Below are 24,083 nucleotides of genomic sequence, written 5' to 3'. Positions count from 1 at the left end.
GAAATAAAGAGTAATTTATTAATTTTCTTCCAATTATTTTAATAAAATTAACCTTTATATCACAAGGGAGATTTCAACTATGATTGAGAAAAGGAGTATAAAACAAGATTTCCCACTTTTAACTTAAGTGAGAATTTTTTTATCTCCTTGTTAAAATAAGAACTCTAGCAGAGTTGTAGACTTTCCCTTTTCTTTATCATGCATGTGGGAGGAAAGGAAAGTCAATGATGTACCTCTGAATAACAGAAAAGTCTTGAAAGTATTTTTTTCTGTTTAGAAATACCAAAATGTTGATTATAGCATTGCTACCAAAAAACAATGGTCAACTAAAACAGCTCTTCAAGATTGTATTTTCTTTTGGAAACTATTCCCACAGGACATGGCCACTATTCTAACTTTTGTAACTTTTGCAAGACCTCTTTGTTCAATACATACATGCAAGGATATGTTTATATTACCAGAGAATAAAACAAGTAGGTTACAGTTTTGAATATTCACATGCTTCGATATTGGTATGGAAAACTAATTTTATGATGTAGAAAGAGCTCCAGAGGAAAGGGGGCATCATCATCATCATGTCTTCCTGAAACTCTTTTTGAAATTTTGAAAACAAGGCTCTAAATTTCATTAGGCAGTATTTAAATTTTAAAGTAGGCTGAGGAGCTCTATTTTATTGGTATAGGTGAAAAAAATGATGGATAGAATTTCAGCTAATAGTTAAGTAATGAGCATAGCATTAATCTTCCATATCACAGTAGAATTATCTCAATGACAACATCTGTGTTTAGAAATTCCAGGGTTCACTACTTTGGGCAGAAATATCAATCCCTATAATTCCCTTTGAATCTCCATTCCACAAAACTTACTTTTTTTTCCCTTTGCTGTGTGAATGTTTTTGCTTTACTACCTATCATCATTAAGATCTTTTAAAAATCCTATGACATAGGTATTCTTAGTAGCAGCTCTGCATTATATGTGAGACATCTCTTTTAGCAAGTATTTATTTCAACCAAAAGAACAAATTAATACTAAACATCATCACTCTCCTAACTTTCATTAGTTGTTTCTAATAAATAGCATTGTCTCTCATTGAGAGAAATTACTGAGAATTTTTGTCAGTGTGATTCTTTGTAAGTATCTTACTAATACCACTGGTTGATCATTTGAAAATTTCCTTTTGCAATTAGTAAATGTTGGTCTCATGATAACATCTGGACAAGTCAAATCATTTTCATTAAATGAGAACTAGTAGCTAAAGACTAAATGGGTAGCACGCTGATGGCAAATTTTAAATTGCAGAATTTAAAAAGCAAAACAACCAGAGAAGGATTCCAAGAATGAGACTGTATCTACCAGCATGTAATTCATATAAACCCTTGCTTTGCCATATATAGGCAGATTCATATCTAACTTGAATGGATACTCTTTCAATCAAAGGAAGAATTATTTACCAATCCTATTTGTCCACTATTTCTTGTCTCACAAAGACAAACTGCACTAGAGATGAATCAAGAAACAAAAATTCAGGATCATGTTTCCTATCATATGAACCTAAGTAAGACATATTCTATCTCAGTTTCTTCATCATGTTATTTCAGTTAAATGTTATTTTATCAAATGTATTAGGGTGGCTGTTCATAAAATAGCTCATTAATAATGATAAATACTACTTTGAAGCCTTTACTAATGACCAAAAATGTAAGCTCCTGGCTGTTTTTAGGCATTCTAATACTCTGAGAGTCATGAGAAAAACATGTTAGTGAAATAAAGTTATGGGACAAAATGATTCCTGAAATAGTTGATTGAATACAGCCAATTTAATTGATTTTTTTCAACCCAAGATAATGACTTACTGCCAGTACATCTGTCAACAGACTGTTTTTTGCATAATATGTAGTTTTATTAAATGTGTAAGACCATTTTAGATTCTTTGGGAGACTAAAGTCCCTAAAATTACAAGGTATTTCTGCATATTTTAGCAACCCCTTTTTATCATTCAAAAGTCTTACCTCACTTTTGTCCACAAGAAAGTGTGTTATTGATACCACAGTGTACACTTGCTATACCACTGACAGACACAATGTTAGTTCTAAGAATTCTTCTCATCAGAACTATAGTTACATTGCCCCAAGAAATAAAAATTTTGTTTATTAATACAGAAAGCCCAGTAGACTGATTAGATAGAACTAGGATAGCATTACCTGGACAGTGGTGACCTCACTTCTTGATTTAACTTTTCGGCATGGATAGTATATAAAATATCTTACCGTTACTTATGAGTTAGACAGTGTGAGTAATCATTGAAGTCACTTTACTACCACAGTATAAGGTTAGCATATAATTGCTGTTTTGCCTTACAATTTTAGGTTGAATTCATTAGGAGACATTATGAAGTCTACAGCAAAAGCTAATATCCAAAACCATAGTGGTTAAAGATGGTGGTTCTTGTAAAGGAAAATTTCAATCTCAGCCCTGAACTCAAAACATTGAAGTAAAACTTTACCACTACTAAACCCTCAAACTATTGTGTGGGAAGACAAATAAAGATATTCAGTTTCCACTTTTGAAAAAAACAGAAATAAATATGGTTAAGTCAATATGAGCAAATAAACTTCACCATTGAATACACTAGTCCAATAATGTCTGGTAAATTTTTTTATTTTCCACAAAATACTAATGAATAATACAATGAAAAACAATAAGCTTTAAACACCTTACATTTTCAGAAACTTTGTAAATTTGCCCAACTAAGCCTTTTTTTCTTCTACAGATATTTTTACCACCATGAGCTGTAATACATCTTAGCAGATGACACTTCAGTTTGTACTCACACAGTTTTTTTTTTTTTTCAACTTCTTTGAAAATATTCTCACCTGTAGTTCCACATGGACTATTCACAGCAGCTAATTTTTCAGTCACTTCAAACTCAGCATTGATTCCTCAAAAAACCAACAATATTGAGCAGTATCAATAACATATGTCAGCCTATCAAGAGCCAGTGAAAACTACTCAAAATGATCTGTCTTGGTTTTTAATTGATGATTGATGTTGCTGTCAGTGTTCTCAAATTTTTGAACAACTGTTCTCATCAGAAGGCTTATTGTCTGAGTTCATGCTCTCTGAACACATTTCTCCCACTATTGCAATCAAACACAATTTAATTAACTCACTATCTGTAAGTGACTTTCTTTGCTTAGCTAATAAATGAGCCACTCAGAAACTTTCTTTAGTTTGTCTCATTTTCACTTTTAAGTTTTACGAAGAAATTCTGCTAAGATGAATTTTCCGTTTAAAATTTTCTAATTTCCATGAATATTACTTTCCTGTGAATTAGAAATTTTGTGATGAGTGCTTAGTCTGGTAATGTTGACCTGTTTTGTATATTTTTAGGACTATATAGTATCATGGCATAATGAACACAACACTGTGGCATCTAAGTAGAACACAACGTGATCCGTAGTCCACTGTGCCTTAAAAGCAGGACATTCAAAGTGCACTTTTCTCTTCCTTTCTTGTCTGTAGATGAGGGACATGCAATGGTAATGTTTAAAACTAAGATAAAATGTCACAGTATAGCAATACACGTGGCACTTAACATGCGACTAAATTATAATCGCATCACAGATTTGTAGCATGCTGAGCAGCAGTACAGAGTGAGGAGAATGGCATATATGGTTTCTCTAGCAACTTCTCAACTCTCATTATAGTGCTAAGACAGCCATAGACAATAGGTAAACAAAAGGATTGGCTGTGTTCCAATAAAACTTTATGGACACTGAAATTTTCATTTGTAGAATTTTAATGTAGGTCTTTTTTATCTTCCTTATCTCTTAACTTTTTGAATATATGTTATATAATGACAATATCTTTTAATGTCATTATCTGCTAAGTCTAACATTTGTGTCAGTTCTGGATCAGTTTCAGTTGATTGACTTTTATGCTCGTTATGGGTCCTATTTTGCTGCTTTTTGGCATACCTGGTAATTTTTGACTGGATGCCACATATTGTGAATTTAATATTTTGGGGTACTGGATATTCTTGTATTTCTATAAATGCTCTTTTTTTGTTCTGTGATGTAGTTAAGTTACCTGGGAACAGTTTGATCCTTTGGGGGTCTTGATTTTCAGATTTATTAAGCAGGACTGGAGCCTACTACCAAGGGAATTCCCTTCTATATACTCTACCCAATGCCCAGTGAATGATGAGGTTATCCAGTCAGTCTCATATGGCCAAGCATTATTCCTGGCCCTCACTCATGCATTGCTCACTGGAACTCAAGGAGGACTCTCTGCAGATATCCAGATTTCTCTTTCTGTGTACCCCTCTCGTCTCCATATTACGTGCTGCAAACTCTAGCTTACTTGTGCTCTCCAGACTCTCAGCTTTGTTTATTCAACTTATGGAGTCTGCTGGGCTCTGTCTGAGTTCACTCTTCCTACTCTGCAGCCCGAATGCTCTTTCAAGGGGTAAGCTGGGGAAAAGATGGTACCCACCTTATTTGCTTCCCATTTCTGCCCTTGGTTGCAGTATCTTGAAAAATATTGGTTCATGTATTTTGTCTGTTTTTTGTTTGTTTCAGATGGGAGGACAAATCTATTCCCTTTCTTCATATTAACCAAAAGCAGAAATCCTGCCATATAGAATTTTATTTCTATAATTGCATACTGAGCTTCTTTTCATTTATTTTCTTATGGTAGCCATTCCTCTGGAATTTTCGTATCAAAGTTGTGTTCCCCACATTTAGCATAGTACCTTAGACATAGTAGATACTCCATAAATAATTGTTATCTTAAGAATTATTTAATTATGCTTTCCACTCTTAATTTCCAAGAAAAAAATTCTATCTTTGTGCATGTTGCTAAAGAATCTAAGGAAGTTAATCAAATTTTCTCTGACTCCAGTTCTAAATTCTTTCTAAAAGTACATTATTCCTTTAGGTCTTTAAGATCATTTTTTATTTTCCTTTAGTTCTTGTAGTATTTTTCAAGACCAAATATCTGTTGTTTTCTGTTAGTTCTTCCTAAAACAGGAAAATACATATTCAGATCCTTCTTATCCTATTACCATCACCAAAAGGCAGAGTTTGTGGCCTGCCTTGGCTGCATTGACTGAAGAGTTCAGTAAGTTTCCGGTAGCTTAAGCTAAATTGCCATATAGAAAGTTATATGATCATATTTTAGCAGATTAGTACAAGAGTGGGTAACTCAAGCTTATCGAATAAGCAATGTTATGCAAGTGCAAGTCACTTTGTAGAAAGTTCTTATGTCTCCGAGAAAAAGCTTAAATACAAGACTGTCCCATCAAAAATTTGCCAAGTTTACACTTGGATGTTTTAGAAATGAGGTTGGTACGCATAGTCCTTAGATTAATTTTAAGTGACTCTCAAATATTCATCTAGTGTGGCTCTGTTAAGTACCTCTACCTCTTTCTCCAACACACTACATAATTTTATACACAAAAACTACAATTCTCAGCATGCTTTCTGTCTTTACTTTTCCCATTTTCTAGTTCTTACTTCATTTTCTTTTGATTTACAGTCAAAAGTCATAATTTTTAAAGTAAATAGGATAAAAGCAGAGGAAGGCAGTGAGGAAAGGAACCATATTATGGCCACCTAATAGGAAATATACAAACAGAAAAAAATAACTGCCCACTGGGTATGTTTTACACTTTTGATGTTATAGATATTGTGCCAAGAACTGAGATCTGAATAAGGAAAAGTCATTGCTGTCAAAATATGAAAAGAAATTTTAAAGTGGAAATTAATAAATGTATAAAGGCTTACAAAACATAGCCTCACGTGTAACTAATGGCAAGTAATTTCTTAGTAATATTTAGATAAATGTTATGTTAAAAGAATAATGAATATCTTATTCTTAAAAAAACTTAATTGTAATTTTTAAAAATACTTCTCACTATTTTATAGCAAAAACACATACGTTTTATGTGGCTGTAGGAGCATTCAGTAGTTAATGTGATGTTGGGTGGGACCTCCAACAGTACAAGTGCTTAAGTTCCACGCCTCTTCATCCAGCTATCTGATCTGCATAACACTGGAACTCATGGTGTGGGTGGGAGGAGAGGAGGAAGTACAGTATATTAGTTTGCTAGGGCTGCCATAACAAAGTACTACAGACTGAGTAGCTTAACGCAGAATTTATTTTCTCACAGTTCTAGAGGTGTAGGGTTGGTTTCATTCTGAGCCCTTTTTCCTTGACTTGTAGATACTTGTCTTCTTGCTGTGTCCACACATGGTCTTTTCTGTGTGCCAGCATGTCTACATCCAAATTTTCTTCTCTTGTTAAGGACACCAGTCATATTGGGGTAGGTCTTACCCTAAAGACATCATTTTTATGTAATTGCCCCTTTAAAGGCCTTATCTCCAAATAAAGTCACCTTCTGAGGAATTAGGGGGTCAGGACCTCAACATATTAATTTGAGTGGGGGTTGTGGGACAATTCAGTTCATAATATACAGCATCATTTATCTCTGCATCATTCTTAAACTCTCAAGAAACAGAGTGTAAGTCAGCATTAAATACCAAATGACATTCCTATTTCAGCTTCATAGCTTAGAGTTAGTGTATAATACCCTAAGGCATTTAAAATAGGTTACCTGTCTGAGTTTTCAATATTTAGTGGTTTGTCTGGTGTTTGCTGTTATTTGTTTTTACTTTTTCAGAGTTTTCTTTGATAGTTTAGTGAAAAGTGGGGAAATAGTGGATCATTATCAAATACAGTCTTGAAACTAAAACCACTGAAGTTTTTTAGGAATTAGTCAGAGCCTTGAGGGGAAAGAGGGCTTTTTTATTGTTGTTATTTTAAGGATGATACTAATCTGGGGGGTGCTTCAGTGAAAATTGATGTAATCTTTTAGAGAAGCAATTTGACAATATCTATGAAGAATGCAAGAGTATATACCCTTTAACATACAATTCCACGCTAGGAATTTAACATTAGGAAATAAAAGATGAGCACAAAGATTTGCACAAAGATGCTCAGTATGCCTTTATTTTTAATAGTGAAAAATTGGAAACAATCTACTAAATATTTTTTGAAGACTATTTAATGACCCAGGAAAAAGCTTGCAATATAACGTAAAGGGAAAAAAGCAGGGTACAAAGCTGTAAACACACAATAATCCACATCTGAATGTGGGTATGCATTTATATCTGGAAGGATGTAAATTTTAACATTATTTAAACCCTTTCCAATGGCCATGTTTCCATGATCAGAACAAAACGTATGTTTTAAAATGTGAATTGATGTCTTGGTTAATTATAGCTGTTTCTAGGTAAATAGGGGTTCCATGTTTTCATCCCAGCATAAAGGAATATAGCATTTCAGTTTATTACTTATCTCATGTCCCACTAAAAGTTAATTCATAAGACATGTTGTTCTCATAAAACAGTTATAAAGCTATTTCTACGTAAGATTTTTTTCTGAATTTCTTTTAATTTACCTTATATCATGTTTCCAACTCCTTTCCCATCTTAATATTGCCTCTCTAGACCTTTGCTGAATGAAACCAAGTTATAAAATGCAGAAAGGAGAATGCAAGGTATCCTATCCAAAGTATACACCTCAAGGAATAACAGTCATTCAGTTCAGCACTACTATGGTATAGTGGCTAGGTATAGTGGCTAGGAATACTGGCCCTTTTTCAGTGAAAGAGGAGCAGTTAAGGCTGGGTTTTGGAGCCCACGTATGGAGAGCTGGGCATCCATGTAAGGAAGCAGCTTCATATGAGAAAGCCAGCCCAGACCAGAGTGAGGAGGATATCCACACAGGGAAGAGGCAGGGACCATGATAGCAGATTGGTTATGAAAGAGATTGATCACATAGCTCTAATAAGGAAAATGAGAGCCAAGTTTCTCACTGTTGAAGAAAAGAATAACAAGGATTGGGAGGAAGAAGGGGGAAATAATCTTGTGGTTTTGGATTGGAACTGAAGGTATTGCTATAAACTCATGGATTTCAAGAAATGTAAATAGAGAAATAAATACAGATTTCAGTGTGTGCACGCATCCATACACACAGACACACACATGCACATACTTACCAGTTCTGCTCATTAACATTCCACTAATAATGAGCACAACTAGCACTATATATTGACTTCTAAATAACATTCTCCACTAAAAGGAGCCAGGACTCCTTGGAGAAATGACAGATTCCAGGGGGAGGGCCTGGAAAATCTTTTTGTGTCAGAAAGTAAAAACATACAAATAAAGATAGGAACATGTCAAAGAACAACAATATGAGATATAAGGCAGACAAATAAAACATAGTGACTTCTTAGTATAAGACATTTTTAAACTATGAGTATTATTTAATCTCCAAGTATAAATTCAAAATAAAATCTATATATAAATCCTAAAAAAAGAAAGACTACCTTATTTTGCAAGAAACTGTAACAGCAATTCTTGTAAATTTAAAATTAACTGACTTTTTTCCAAAATATATCTGATGTAGGCAACAGGTTCAAGGATTGGTGTCTTAATACAAAATGCAACTAACATGGGACTTTCAGTTATCATTTCTTTCATACATGGATGGGAGATGACACTCTTGATTCTGAGTATTGCTCCAGTACTTGCTCTGTCAGGAATGATTGAAACTGCAGCAATGACTGGATTTGCCAACAAGGATAAACAAGAACTTAAGCGTGCTGGAAAGGTAAGATAAAGACTGTTGTTAGCCATCATAACATTTTAAGAGAAAATTAATAAGGGGTCCCATCTTTACAATATGTTGACTGCCTTTCTTAGGAATCTATAAATGTGTTGTAATTTATACAGATCAGTTTAGGATGAGGGTGGGATATAGACATGTTACAGCAATAGGGTGTGTGATTTAGAGCATGGGCTCTGGAGTCAAATAGGCTGAATTAGAATCCATATTCTATCACTAACAAATATGTGGTATGAGAAAATTATATCAACCTTTCTGGACTTAAGTTTCTTCCCCTGTAAAGTGAGAATAAAATAGTATTCACTTACAGATCTTTATAGAGTATTACACAAAACAGCTAGCATTGTTGTTATATGCAATAGATCTGGAAGACTGTAAGCACTCAATAATGTCAGTTGTTGGGGAATTTGTTAACATCATGATTCCCTATTCTCTGATTGTTGAACAATTAAATTTCTTGAGCAATTCTGGGTATTTTATTTTTCAAAATAAAAAGGAAATATAATAGTTACTGAATACAAGGCAAGGCACTGATATTGGTAGTGTCTAAAACAAAGTTTTAGAGACAAGGACCATTTTTGTACTGATAAAGAAGAATTATTTATTTACTTGGAAAATGCTTTCACATATTTAAGCTTCTCAGGATCAATCATATTCATAAAATAAACATTGTGGTGGAGATTTAGGAAAACAGTAATGTAGTATCATAACATCTAAAAAATGAAAGCAATGTCATTTGCTCCAGCCACTCACCCAAAGTAGGAATCTCTTATACAATATCCCTGTCAAGTGTCTTTTTCACCCTTTCCTCCAGGGCCAGGCTATGTCTTACTTTCCTAGACTGTTGCCTACCCCTTGGATATGGATGGCAGGCAGTTCTCCTTCTCCTTCTCCTTATTCTCCTTCTCCTCCTCCTCTTCCTTCTCCTTCTTCTTCTTACTCTTCCTCCTCCTCCTTCTTCGTCTTCCTCTTCTTTCTCTCCTTTTCCTCTTCCTCCTCCTTCTCCTTTTCCTTCTTCTTCTTCTTCTTTTTTTTTTTTTTTTTTTGGTAGCCTTCTAGCTTTGTCTTCTTGGCTTTTATCTTGGTAGAGGTCCAAAACTTGTTTCTCACGACAGCCTTTAAGAAGCTGCACCATGTAAATGCCAAGTCTTCTCTTGGCCATTCAGCACCAGCTCCTTTAATGGTATAGTTTTAAAGATCTGTATCACATTGGGGAACATTCCTGAATATGAAAATGATTTAATGTCATTATGGTCTGTATCACAGTGACTGTATCACATTACATGAATATTCACAGATAGGGATCCAACCAAGCAGAGAACTCAAGGACATCTGGTTTTCGTGACCCTTTCCACCTTTCCTGTACTAGATCAGGATCTTTGGAATGTCTGCCTGAGCATTACAGACTGAACTACTTCGCATATATTTGCCTTAAAGACAGTGAAAAGTTGTTCAGCCCTCCCTATGTGCAAATTATCACAATTTCCAAAATAATCTGGCCCTAATTAGTTATATTTACTCATCTTAATTTTTCTGTTATGTACTTTCGTTGTATATGTGCCTTTGATTTTTCCTTTTATTATTATTATTGTTATTATAGTAACCTTGGACTATACTGTCAGTAACTCCAAACAAATAGGCAATCTGTGTCCTTTCCCACCAGCTTTTTAATTAGTCAATTTACCATACTCCAAAACTTAGAATATGGACCAATAAAACATATTGGTCCTTCTTTGGTTGCATGTGTAGGTTTGGATAAATTATCAAATGTTTTATGTTTCAGATTTAAAATGACCCTATTAGCAGTTTTAAAAAGACTATTTTCTAAGGTCCTCTAATGGTATTAGTCCTTTCTCCATTGTAAAAAATGACCACAAGAGTTTTTTGTTTATTTTCCTCAAGTTTTCAGTATGCTTATCCATTTTCGCAAACTACATGTTACAAATGGAGGTTTCTTTGAGTTCGTTTTAAAATTATGAATATTTAGAGGAGAATCAACATGTTTTGACCATAGTCTAGTTACCTAATTCTCTCTTATAACCCATGTTCTTCAGATAACTTTGGGTATCCACCAGGGTCTTCCTCTGTCCCTCAGTCCACTCTGCCAGTCTGGAAATAGAATGTGAAAGCAGGAAGTTTCTCTTTCAAGGCAACATGTGTTCTCATGTCCAAAAAGTTATTCTGAGCAAAAAGTCTCCTCCATTTTGGATCTGCCTTCTGTTTGAAAACTACATAAATATGGATAAGCATTAATTATATTTGAATGAAATATCTTTTTAAGTTCACAGATATCAAAATGATAAACAATTACATAATATCTTATACAGAATTCAAAAGCCACACTCCATGTTAGTTTATAGCAATGTTCCTGAGTCCTCTGATTGATATTTGCATTTCTCTGCTAGAATAAAATAATTATTTATTTAATTCTTTCTGCTGTCTTCTTAAATTATCTCATAATTCATAGGATATCTCCTTTGCTTAATTGCGTATGAACATAGTGCTCAGTAATGTTTGATCCAACTGCCCATAGAACCAGTTTAAATGGAAATTCAGTGAAGACTTGAAGGGGGCTAAATTTAGATCAGTGGATTAAATCTTTTCAAGAGAAATTTTCCTTGAGACATTTATCCTAAAATATTATTTTCCTATTTTATTTGGGGGGAAAGAAAAAAAGGAGCTAAGAAAACTCATCAGAAAAACTTACTGACTTGATGTACTTAATATGTTCCCATTGTAAGTGACTGGAATTCAAAACCAGGAGTTTAGCCACTACTAACTTTATTTCTCTACTTTATTGTCTTGTTTTATAAGATAGCAACCGAAGCCGTGGAGAATATACGTACTATAGTGTCATTAACAAGGGAAAAAGCCTTTGAACAAATGTATGAAGAGATGCTTCAGACTCAGCACAGGTGATCGTAGATTCATACTGATTGTATTAACTATAGTTTGTTCCTGTAAACGTAGTACTCTTGGATGACTCTAGTGGTTTTCCTCCCAACTACTTTGCTCTGGAATCTTCCCTAATAATGATAACATGTCATAATTTCTCATATAACTCCACCAAGAGACTAGAAGAGGAGTTTGAGAGCAAACACCGTTAGAATGTATGTTTTAGGTCCTCCCACACTGCCATGAACTATGACTAAGTGTGCATATTTTTCTTAATACCCTGAAACAACATTAAGGAAATAACATATTTAAGAAAGACAGTAATATTGTTCAGCCCTTTATATTGAATCTCTAAAATTTTTCACATTTTAAGATGAATATATATGCACAACAAATGTGATCATTCCTTTTAATTTTGAACTATTCCTCCTTATCACATTTCCTTAGTGATACTCTTTGTATTACTTTATCAGAAAGATAGCTTTCTATTCTTTTACACGCATGCTTGTGGTTGGTACCGCCCTTTAATTTCCACTACTTATTCTCTTAGTGCAAGATTAGGATAGAAAATATTTTTAAAACAAATCCCTTTAACTCATTATCTGTCCTTTCACAGACCTTGCCTATTCATTTGAAAATACATAGAGGCAACTTTGTCACACTGAACTATAGTCTATAGCTACAGAGAAAATCATTATATTTACTATTTTCTCTGTAGTAATTCGCAGTAGTTAAAAAGATCACTTTGTCTTTAATTCTTAGGGAAGAAAATGTACATCCCCTAAATGATAACATGTCTTATCTTCTATATTCTTTACTCTACTATTATTTAAATAATCTCTCTATACTTCATGCCCTATCATTTAGTAAATTTTGTGCATTTCAGAAATACCTTGAAGAAAGCACAGATCACTGGAGTCTGTTATGCATTCAGCCATGCCTTTGTATATTTTGCCTATGCAGCAGGATTTCGATTTGGAACCTATTTAATTCAATCTGGCCGAATGACCCCAGAGGGCATGTTCATGTAAGTCATATAAATAGATAAACCCTGTAAATTAGTTATGTACTTAAACTAACCAGAAAGATGTCTAGTTTATAGTGCATTATCATTTAAATCATATATGTGTGAAAGACATTCTGGGGAAATTTTTAAAAATTTTGTTGTTATTTAGTATCTATAAGTACTGTCAAGCTGGTAAAATAGTGATATAACACGGGTAATATGAGTTAAACTCCCAAATGAATTGCTTCCTGCTTCAGTCTACTAGAATGTGGGAATATAGGGGTAAAATATGCCTTCCTGTTATCCATTCCTTTTACTTGAGACTTCATGGAACTCCCAAGGTGGAGATAGCTTTATCAAATAAGACTGTAAATCAGTGAGGTGGGTTCCTTGCTAAGCAAATACTCCAGAAGAAACACATGCAAATGAGTATTTCTCTTCAGAAAGGCCACATTTGGAATTGATCATAGCATCCCAATGAAGCTACCTCTTCCCAAAGCATTTGCTGGGGCTTCTATTTTGGAACTCTGTTCACATAGTTATGAATTTCTTTCCTTCATAGAAACACGTACATTCAACTTCTAAAATTGGAAAAATTAATTTTGAGTGTTAATGCTAAGCTTCCTAAGTCTCCCTAAAATGTAAGATTGTCACTAATCTAATATGCTAAACATACAGACTAGAGAAATCTGTACAATATTTGACTCCAAAAAGTAACTTTATGGTTTTTTAACAAGACCACCAAAACATACACATCAACGCAAAGATCAGCCTCTTCAAAATAATGACTTGAGAGATTACAAGAATGTTGTCATGAATGTTGTCATTTGGCAAAACGTTGAGAACTCCTCTTTGGGATTTACCTCTCAAGACTCAGGAACGTTCTTTTGAATATCCTCATTTGTGGCACGTATTTGTACTTTGAGGATATATTCAGTTGGAGGAAATGACCAAAAGTCATTTGAAGCCAAATACTTTAAGAATAACTTAGAATAACTTTTAGTTCCTTTTCATGTGATTATTTATTAATTTATTTATCAAACATTGACTGAGTTCCCAGGAAGTTTCTTTACTAGGCACTCAGAAGAAGAGTCCACAGTTCACCAATCCAATATTCTTGAATCTATAAGGCCACTGAAAGGTTTCCTGAAGGAGATTTCCTTGTAAAATTTCTGTATTTAAAATTTCAACAGAAGTTTTAGGCTCCCTATTCTACCATGTTTTTGTACCCTCTAAAACAATATGCAGTATTGCTTGTGTGAACATATAAACCATAATTATGACGTTTAGCCTTAGGCTTCATTCTGATTACACAGATTAGTTTACACAGATAAATTAATAAGAAAGCAAATGTAGAATTACGTGAATTAATTTATTCAGTTCACCAGCCTACACTATATTAGCAAGGTTTGTCCAATGTTCTTAGGTAATGTAGGCAATTACAAGGTTAAAAGTTGGTTGTATTCCAAAAGTTTGTTTGCAAGCCGGTTGTTTGAAACTCAAAACATGTTTTCCTTAATGTTGCTCTAAACTTCCTGCAGCCATCTTTAAATCCCCAGGGCACCATTCCTTCAAATAACTGGTCCTTGGTATTAGTAGAAAGCAAGCGAATTAAATATATTTGTGCTAATACAGAATGTCTGATGATTTTATCAATTCTCACAGACCTTTCCTTTTTAAAAGCAATTACAATCCAAATTCATTTCTAATGGGTTTATCTGAAGGTAGAATAACAAAGCAATCAAGAGACAACCACCTCATCTTTCCATTACCAAACACATTAGGTACCACATGATCCACCATGCTTGCCATCTTCCTGGAAGAACTAAAGTCCTTTTCTACAGTGGGTTTCTGCAATCATCCCTTCACATCAATTTCTGTCACTACTATTTATTTGCTGTATAGTCACCTGTCTTGAGAAAAAGAAAGAAATCTCTCCCATGATCTTAAGTCTCCTTCTGCCTACTTTTGATGGCTCTGCTTTCCTTTGTAGCAAAACAAATTCCAAAGAGTTGCCTGTGCTTGTTATATACACGTTTTCACCTCCAATCTTTCTTAAACTCATTCCAATCAAGCCTTGGTTCCCACCATGCCAATAGGAAGATTCATTATCAGGGTCATCACTGACCTCCATCTTGGCCACCCACAGAGCCAACTGACGTTCAGTTCTGCCATCTCACTTAACTTGACCTCTCAGCAGTGTTTGATAGTCTCCTCCCTGAAACATTTTCTTCTCTAGGATCTTCTCCTTTGATATTGACCCCTCCTTCTCTATTTCTTCTGCTGGCTTTTGTTTTTTCTCCCGGGCCTCCACGTGTTGGAGGGCTTCAGAGCTCTCAGTGCTCTTCACCTACACACTTTGGTGATTTCATCCAGTCTGATGGTTTTTAATATTATCTGTGTCCTGATGACTCCATTCAGTGTATCTCCAATTCTGACCCTACTCCTTGACACCATACGTTTATTCTACTACGTACTGGACATGTCCACTTAGATATCTAATGATATCTTAATGTGTCCAAAACACACTTTGAGGTTTTTCCTCCCCAAAGGTTCTCTTCCCAAGGCTTCTTCATCTTAATAAACAGCACCACCATCCATGCATTTCCTCAGCCCCAAAATCTAAAAGTTGCCCTTACTGTTTCTCTTTCCTTCACCCACCACATACAGCACCAAGTCCTAACAGCTCTAACTCCAAAATACTTCTCACCATCTCTACTCATGTTATCCTCCTTTTTACCTTCTGGCGTGTCTTAACTGGACCTCTACAACCACCCCACTGATGTCCCTTGCCCACTCTTGCTTCCCTATAATCCATTCTCCACACAGTAGCTAGGCTGATCTTTTAAAACACAAATCCATTTCTACCAATTTACTAAAATATTTTAATGAATTCCCAATGAAATTTGAATAAAACTACATTCCTTATTCTGACCTAAAAGCTCTATACATTTGGTCCTCTGCCCTCCTTTCCAAATTCATCCACCACTATTTTTTTATTTTTTGTGAACTGCACATCAGCCCCCTACTTGCATTTCTGTCCCTGGACCTCCCATCTCAGTGTTTTTGCACTTGCTCTTTCCTCTGCCTAGAATAATCATTTTCCAGTTCTTTGTTGGGCTGCTACTTTCTCACCAATCAATGAGCATTGATTAATGAACAGGCCTCTGCTCCTAAGTCCACTCCTCAGAGAGACTTCTGCTGCTGACCCAAAGTAGTCCCCTTACCCGTTCTCTTCTTCACTCTCTATCCCAGTACCATGTTTTAATTTATGTATAGCACTTACCACTATGTGAAATTATCATTTTTGTTTCTATATTTATCAAGTGCATAGACTCTAAGGTCAGTCAGGGCAGAGCTTAGCCTATTTTGGTCACTGATGTTTCCCTAGAGCCAAAAACAAGAACTTGGCACATAATAGACACGTAATAAATATTCATTGAATGAATAACTGAATCAAAAATAAAGGGAGTAATTTGGAGTGGTGCATAATTAGGCAGTCAAGTCATTACTGGAAATATGTTTCCAGAGTCAACTTTTCCACACTATTCCTGTTTTTCACAGATTCTTCTTTGTTTCTTCCCTCTGTATCCAAATGTCTAATACCAGGTGCATTGGCAGAAGGACTGGGTCTAAGTCAAAGACAGCCACTTATGTAAAAAGAGGATGTTTGTAATTGGGAGTCTACTTCTCCATATTGAGATCTGTTTAGATTAAAATTAACAAAGATTGTTCTTCGTTAAAGAATGATACAACTTCAAAATCATGCAATCACTATCATGCCTGCAAATAACATGAGGCGGGAAATTTCTTGAAAGGGGCCTCTCAAGACTGCCAGCCATTCTGTTTCATATGATAATCACTATACAGCAAATCATGATTGAGTTCTTACTCAGTATTAAGGATTTGTCAGACATAATCTGCTTAATCTTCTTAACTACCCTGTGAAATACTATGATTCCCACCTTACAGCTGGGGAAAATTAAAACGCAAAGAGGTTACCTATCTTGTCCAAAGTCACTTAATTAGCAAGTGACAGAGCACAGATTCAAGTTCATGAATCGAGGTGCTAGAGGTTTTGATTAGTAGACATTTATTATTTATTATTTTTATTACTAATTCTGTAGACAAACCTTCATAGAACCTTTCTATAAAATTATTGTTTTTTAAATCCTTGTGTATTTTTCAAAACATTTGAATATCCAGAACTGGGCTGATTCTTAACTTAAATGGAACAAGTAACTTGCTTAATGTTATTTTATGACCCTAAAATACAGGAGAATCAGAAGGATCCCCCCCATACAAAAATTTCTCCTCCTACTAGCCTAACACACTTCCTGAGTTTTTTCCATTAAATTCATTATAAAGGATCATTTCTGAACATATACACATTTTAGCTGTGTGAACATATGTAGGACTATTAACATGAGAGCACTGATTAATGAACAGTATTACATTGGTATTTTCCAGTACCCTGAAGGAAGGAAGAAACGAGGAGCTATCTGAACTAGGGCCACTAGTATCACTTGTTATTTGAGTTTTATTCAGCCAGACTACAAACAAATCAAGGATAACTATACTTCCATAGCATGGACAAAGGAAAGAGGCTCTGGGAAGTATGGGTATTGGGCTGTGCACAATGTGAATAGACGAGATTTGTCTTCAACAGCAAAGTCTTCTTCTTTCTTAGAGACCTAAGTGGCCCCCCAACTGTCATGAATGTGTTACAAGTTGTCCCTTTAGACACACTAAATTATACCTGGACTAGAAGACTCTGTGTCTTCCAGAATCTATGGTGACAGACAGCTTTCTGTCTGATCAGCTAATTAAATAGAAGATGTTCACAAAGAAAACTCCTTCTTACTAGAACCCTCTTTAGGTAAAAAGAACTTTGTACCATTCTCTAAATAAATGGTTTCCCAACTCACTAATCAAGAAGCTGGTTAAAACTGCAGATACCTGGAGCTCACTCCACAAATTTAACGCAGAGATCTGTAGATCTGGTGTAGGGCCAGGAACCTACATTTTACCAAACATTCCAGATTATTCTGAGGCACAGAATCTGAAAATCACACCTTAAGAAATATGAGCATAGGGACTAAATCCCCATAGCTACTTAAAACCTCAGGGTTTTTTGTTTTTTTGTTTTTTGGCCATTACTAAAAACTTTCCTAGAAGTTTGAGAAGTCATATTTTAGTTTATTGTGTAAAATAAAAATGTTTTATTCTCTCTATAAAATGTGAATGTATTTTCATGATTTATAGCTACCGGGATGGGTAAGCTGTATCTCTTTCAGAAATGACAGTGTGTCTTATAGAGGAAGACACACAAAGAGGGTTTTAACAGCAGAATCCCTTGATGTACTCATAATATTAGTTTATCAGCAAAGCTACTATCAGCCTTAGCTTTTTCTTCTTTAAAAATAAAGGCAACATACATTTCTTAGGGTAGAAACTGTCTCCACCTATCTCTGTGACTGTAGACATTTCTCTGAAATGAGCATTTTTTAAAAGATGATAACATTTTCATTCTCCTGCCTTGCAGTCAATGCATTAGCCTTTAGAAAATCTCTTGCTTATGTTCTCATACACATACATGCAGTAAACCTCTCCTCTTCTGCCTCTGTTAGCCCTGGCAACACTTTGGATTTACTTCAGAATAAATGTACAGATTTTGAGAAATGCAACATAAGTTTTTACTCCTGTCTGATTTTTAGTGCCTTTAGGTTAGCTTCCAGCCAACTTACCTTTTTCAGTATAGTCCAGAAACCATTAGTGCCCATCAGAGGTTTCTGCAACTCTTCATACTTCCACTTCAGAACTTAACTCTCTCTCTGTTTCTTCCTTCTTTGCTATGCATATTAGCAGGAACCTAGGTAGAGCAGATGAGTAAAACAAATCAAGGCCTGACAGGCTTCGGTACAGTAATACAAGCCTCAGCTTTGAAAACTGCCTGAAAAGCAGAACCAGGCAGCTTATGTGTTGTGGCCTAGTCCTCCAAAAATCCAAATGTAGTTCTTCACAGGAAATCATATTGGACTTTGAGTATTAAATGTGATTAATGGCCAAAAGAACAGTGGGTTTTCGGTGAATATTAATAGTTGGTTAATAGCTTGAAGTAAAAAAGGATGGAAAGAAGCAAGCTATGCCTCCACTACCATGTTTGCTCTGGTAGACCAGGCAGTCATGGAACTGTGGTGACATTAAAATTAGGAAAGCAACGTTAGTTAGCCAAAATAAGGAAAACAGGAAAGTCTTCTTTCAGTGTTCACTGCCATGGCAGCCACCCAACTTCTCCCACAGACTGATTATCCAGAAGAGAGGAGGACAAGGTAAGGAGACCAGATAGAGGAATCAAACACTGAAGTGACCTAAAGGAGACAAATCAAGGGAGACTTGATATCTAGAGTTCTCTGAAGATTCTAAAGTGGGAAACAAGTGGTAAAAAACCCCAACACTCAAGGAAAGACAGTTCAGGTCGGCTTTCTACTGGAAGGAGCACTGTGTAAGGGAAAACACAATGAACAAAGAGGTTCAAGTTCCAGTCCTGCAGTTTCATAGCTATGTGATCCTGGACAAATTGCTATTTATCTGAGTTAGAGTCTTCTCATTTGTTAAAAAGTAATAGGAGTTCCTGCCTTACTCCTAGGTGATCAAATGGTATCATGAATATAAAAATATTCTATAAAACCCAAAGTACCAAATAAATATAAGTTGTGTATTTTCTCGCTCCCTTCCATTGAGAAAGGCATTTAGGCTGGGAAGAAAAGTTATCTTTGGATTGTTATATGGATGTTAAGGGAAAACAGTATGAGTATGGGAATAATTTAACCACTGCCTCTGCGAGGCAAGATACTCTGCCTTCAAATCAAACAAAAACAAAAACAAGAAAACAATTAAACTTACTGAGTGGGAACTTCAGTTTTGGTTTGACCTGCAATGCTAATCTACATATATCTATAAAAATGTAAGAGCTTATTTTCCAAGAGAAAGTGTCCTATTAACTTTCAGTTCAATGAGAGGAATAGTAATAACGTAAACATTTATTGAGTACTATACTAAACATTTTATATTATTAATATGTTTAATTCTCACAACAACCCCATAAGATGTAGATAGTCTTGTTAGCTCCTATTTATCAATAAGGAAACAGAAGCACAGAGAACATGCCCAGGGTCACACAGCTAGTAAATAAATGCTGAGGTTCGGATGTAATCCCAGTGGTCTGGCATCAGAGCACCGTCCCTGAACTCCCCAGTGTACTTCTTCTTAGAGTAAGTCACCAAAGGTGTACAAATTGGGTATGGGAACAGAGTTAAGGGACAACAAATGGATCTGAACCAGTAACTATGCTGGGTATTTCTATTTGGATCAGTTGTATTAAAATTAGGATTGTTCATTTCTGTGCTATTTCATATTGTTTCTAGCCAGAAGATCTTTTTAAAATTCCAGTTGTATTTCAGCAGCAATGATGGGCAAGTGGATTTCCCCATTGCTTGGAAATGCCTGAAAGGATCATTGTAGCGAGGTTGCAGTGACAATGGCCCCATGAACCCACTGAGAATCCATAAACCTAAGAAAGTAGAAGCCCAGCACCTGAAAACCCTCTCCAGACCTCTTCCTGCTCAACATTCTCCTCCCTCAACCCCAGGCAACCCAAAGGATTTTACTATAAATTCAGTAAAGCAGTATAAATTCAGTGTAAATCCATACAGAGATAAACTGTAGTTAAGATTTCTTCTCCTACAGACAATTTAAGCTTAAGAAAATTATGGAAGTTAATTTTTAGGTTTTTTAATTCCTACTTTATATATTTTTGCTTCAAGAGTTATTTCAACATGAAAATCACTTCTGAACTATTTCTTGTAATCTTATCTATAGGCATGAAGGGGCTATATAAGCCTTTATTATAGATTAATAATACTTTGACAAATGCGTTTTAGTGACTTTAAAACATTTATCATTATAGAAAATTATTCCTCTTTATATATCCTAAATGGGTGAAATTCCCAAGACCAACAGTGGCATAGGCAGTCAGCCTGAACATTTCTCTGGAGTAAGCTCTTGGTTAAGAAGCCTCTACGAGCTCAGACTGATTTGAAGGATCTGGCTTAACTGTCTCATGGAGTTACAGCTCTGGTTATTGTGCAATAAATACTTTTTAAGTGAAAGTATATGGCAGTTTAGTTCACTCTAGCTATTTGGACCAGGATAGATTCTGTAGAAGACCAGCCTTGGCCTCTTTATAAAGAATACACCTGGAAAAAATAGTATAGAGGAAATGAATGTCCCTGACTCAGCCTCCAGGTGGTCCCATCACCACAAAATTAGGTTCCTCAATATAATCCTTATCAACATCAACCCCTATCCCACCTAGCCTCCCCTCAACACATACACAATAAGGACAGCATCAGGGCTTTTAGCTGGTACTCTCCCTCTCTTCTAAAACTTCTTCTTGTGCTATTGTGCACCCTTCAGGTCATTTACCTCTCACAGATACAAGTTCTGAAAGGAAGACCCTTCTCCCCTTCTCAGTGAATTTCACTTTAGGGGAGACCTAACAAAGACATTAGCCTGTGGACATTTATACCAAATGCTTAAATTAAGTTTAATGGTAAAAATTTTAGGACAGGTAGATATCTTGGCATATCTCAAATCAGAGGAGGAAAGTTGCTCTGAAAATCCACCATCCCTGTGGGACTAGAACTCAAATCTCCTGACTTATAATCCAATTATTTTCCCATCTCACCTGCTGACTCTTGAATCAGACTGAGTCTTGTTTGTTCTGATTTTTTTCCTTGCATTAAAGAAAAAAAAATAAAACTCTGCTATGTTACCTAATTCAATAACCACTTCTGATATTTATAGCTGTGTATTAAGTATTTTGAATGGCATTTTGAGCTCTAAATAATTTCAGTAAATATTGGTACTAAAAATACCTTGACATCACAACTATTGGCTACAATAATTTTAGCATCACATACCCCCATAAACTGGTTGTTTTTATATTTTATACAGTGTTTGACCTTTGTAAGACAACAAGATTCAAAATCCGAGGTCTAGGTCACTGAAGAGATTGTATCAAAATCTACTCCTTGGTAGTTTCCATCTCTGGAGAAATTCACAAGGAGACCAGAATGTTTAACCTTGCTATAATCCAGCACAGCAAACAAGCACTTGGGTTCTATAATGTCCTTTTACTGCCCAATGTTTAAATACTGTCAGTGAAACTTGTCCAGTCTCAGCTGAATTTTACCTTTACCTCTGCCACTGAGATGCATTATTTTTCATTCCAGTAATATGTTTTCATGTCTAAAATGAAAAAGAAAATGAGAGAAAAATATTTAACCATGGCCACGTGATATGCCACATTTCTGTGACTATTCTGTGTGCTTCCAAACATCGCTTGCATACTTACCATTTTATTATTAACATATTTTGAAACTGAGGTAATAATCTAAAGCAGACTGAAAAGATCAAAGCTCTTCTTCCAGTCTTGCTAAGGTGTATTATAGTCAGATTTTGTTTTGAGGACCTGAACAAAGTCCAATCTCCATGCTTTATTCTCTTTAAATCATGTAGCACTCCAGGCAGATAACTAATCATCTGGCATCAATTATTTGTTCTAATTACATTGTATGCAAAAAGAGAAGAAAAAAAACATTCGTATCTACTGTGTAAATTCAGATCTTACTACTGGAGACTCATTCTTCCTATTGTTAGTTGAATTCTCTGTCAAATCCCCAAGCAAATGAGCCTTATATCAAGGAGGCAAAGAGGTTTTATATTCACCAGTTAGGCCTTTGATCTGTGTTTCTAATTGAAAGAGAATTTTTCAAGATTACCTGAGCTCCAAAGTTTATTTTGGTGTACAGAGCAAGGAAAGATCACTGTGTGATAAACAATTACAAATTACAAAAGAGGTATCATTTGGGAGCCTTCAGCATTAGTGGTGTTGTCTGAGCCAAAAGATTATATACCTGTGCCTGCTTTTTCTTTTACTTGCAGAGCTCTTGTTTGAAAATGGGCCTAATTGAGATTTGAATGCTTTATCTTTTGGCAGAGTTTTTACTGCAATTGCATATGGAGCTATGGCCACTGGAGAAACACTTGTTTTGGCACCTGAATATTCGAGAGCCAAATCTGGGGCTGCACATCTGTTTGCTTTGTTGGAAAAGAAACCATCTATAGACAGCTATAGTCAAGAAGGGAAAAAACCAGTAAGCACAACTATGATTTTAAATGTTCACTTATTATTAGTTGTTCATATGCAAGCTCTCTAAATAGAGACTTAACTGAAGGCATTATTTGATAACTGCAAAAGATAGTGCTATAAAGAATTAAAAGCTTATATAAATAATTGTTACAGCTACAAAGGGAGAAAGGAGGGTCTTAATCAATCAAATGTTCACCTCTACTACTAAAATGTACATATTTTATATTAAAAATATACACTTCTAGTTTATTTGCCTGATGCCGTGAGAATGTTCATGAACAAAGGATTGATTTATATATTTAATTTTATTTAGATAGCAAAAGTTTTAGTCTTGGATGAAGATTTACATTAGGATTTATTCACTTTTTTCCTCTGATAATATAAGCAAAGTAAATAATGCCCTGCTGCCTCAGATCCCATGTTTCATGGGAAATATATCTGCAAACAGAAGAGGGAAAAGGGAACTATATTTATTAAATTATTAAATATTAAAACACATATTTAGTCACAAACTCTAAAAGACTGTGAATATCAAAAGAGAAATAATAGGGAGATTGTACGGTTTCAAAATAAGCCTCTCAATAGTAGTCTTATAAATTTAATATATATTTAATTTTAAGACCTTTCAAGACATTTTAAATTTAAAGGAATAGCTATTAGGTATATACCTAAAAGAAAATTTCTATTTAAAAGTATTCCCCTCTAGAATTTTAATAGAAGATTTTTATCTATAGCAGCTTAAAATAGTACATTAGCACTAGAATTACATAATTATTAAAAGGAATGCCAGTTGTTAGTGACAGAAATAAAAACATCTTGAAATCTCAAAGTAGAATACTCTAAGATACATCATAGTCAAAATAAGATTTCATACTTGTCTTTTGTTGGGGGAGTGTGCGCTTAGCATGTACAAGGTCCTGGGTTCAATCCTGAGTTCCTCTATTAAAAAATTTTTTTTTCATAAATTAATAAATCTGCCTTCCCCATAAAAAAATCTCTTAAAACCCTCATTCTTGTCTTTTGGAAGGTAAAGTATGTAGGAAACTTTTTTTTAACCTTAGGGTTTAGATATATAATAATATTACTGCTTATTTCTTTCTAAGCATTTCAATAGAGGGATTGAGCATCTCACTGATAAATGTCCTCATAGAAGTGTATACAAGGCATAGAAAGTGGAAATGTTCCTTACAAAGACTATAAAGTTAAGTTAAATTAAGTTATTTAACCTTCATTTTGTTTAATGTACAAATACTTCTAAATATCATTTCCTGT

General features: G+C 34.9%; 1 protein-coding gene across 1 annotated transcript in view; it reads left to right on the top strand.

Annotated features, from left to right (window-relative positions):
* ABCB5 (ATP binding cassette subfamily B member 5) overlaps nt 1–24,083 on the top strand; it is an 86,568-nt gene that overhangs the window by 51,837 nt on the left and 10,648 nt on the right. The window contains exons 20-23 of the mRNA XM_010984669.3: nt 8,476–8,679; nt 11,509–11,609; nt 12,476–12,616; nt 22,659–22,815. Of these exons, the coding sequence (XP_010982971.2) occupies nt 8,476–8,679; nt 11,509–11,609; nt 12,476–12,616; nt 22,659–22,815 (603 nt within the window). The remainder of the gene's footprint in view (nt 1–8,475; nt 8,680–11,508; nt 11,610–12,475; nt 12,617–22,658; nt 22,816–24,083) is intronic.

Source organism: Camelus dromedarius, chromosome 7 (assembly GCF_036321535.1).
Source record: "Camelus dromedarius isolate mCamDro1 chromosome 7, mCamDro1.pat, whole genome shotgun sequence".
NCBI classification, from domain to species: domain Eukaryota; kingdom Metazoa; phylum Chordata; class Mammalia; order Artiodactyla; family Camelidae; genus Camelus; species Camelus dromedarius.
This window is presented reverse-complemented; position numbering and strand designations above follow the sequence as displayed.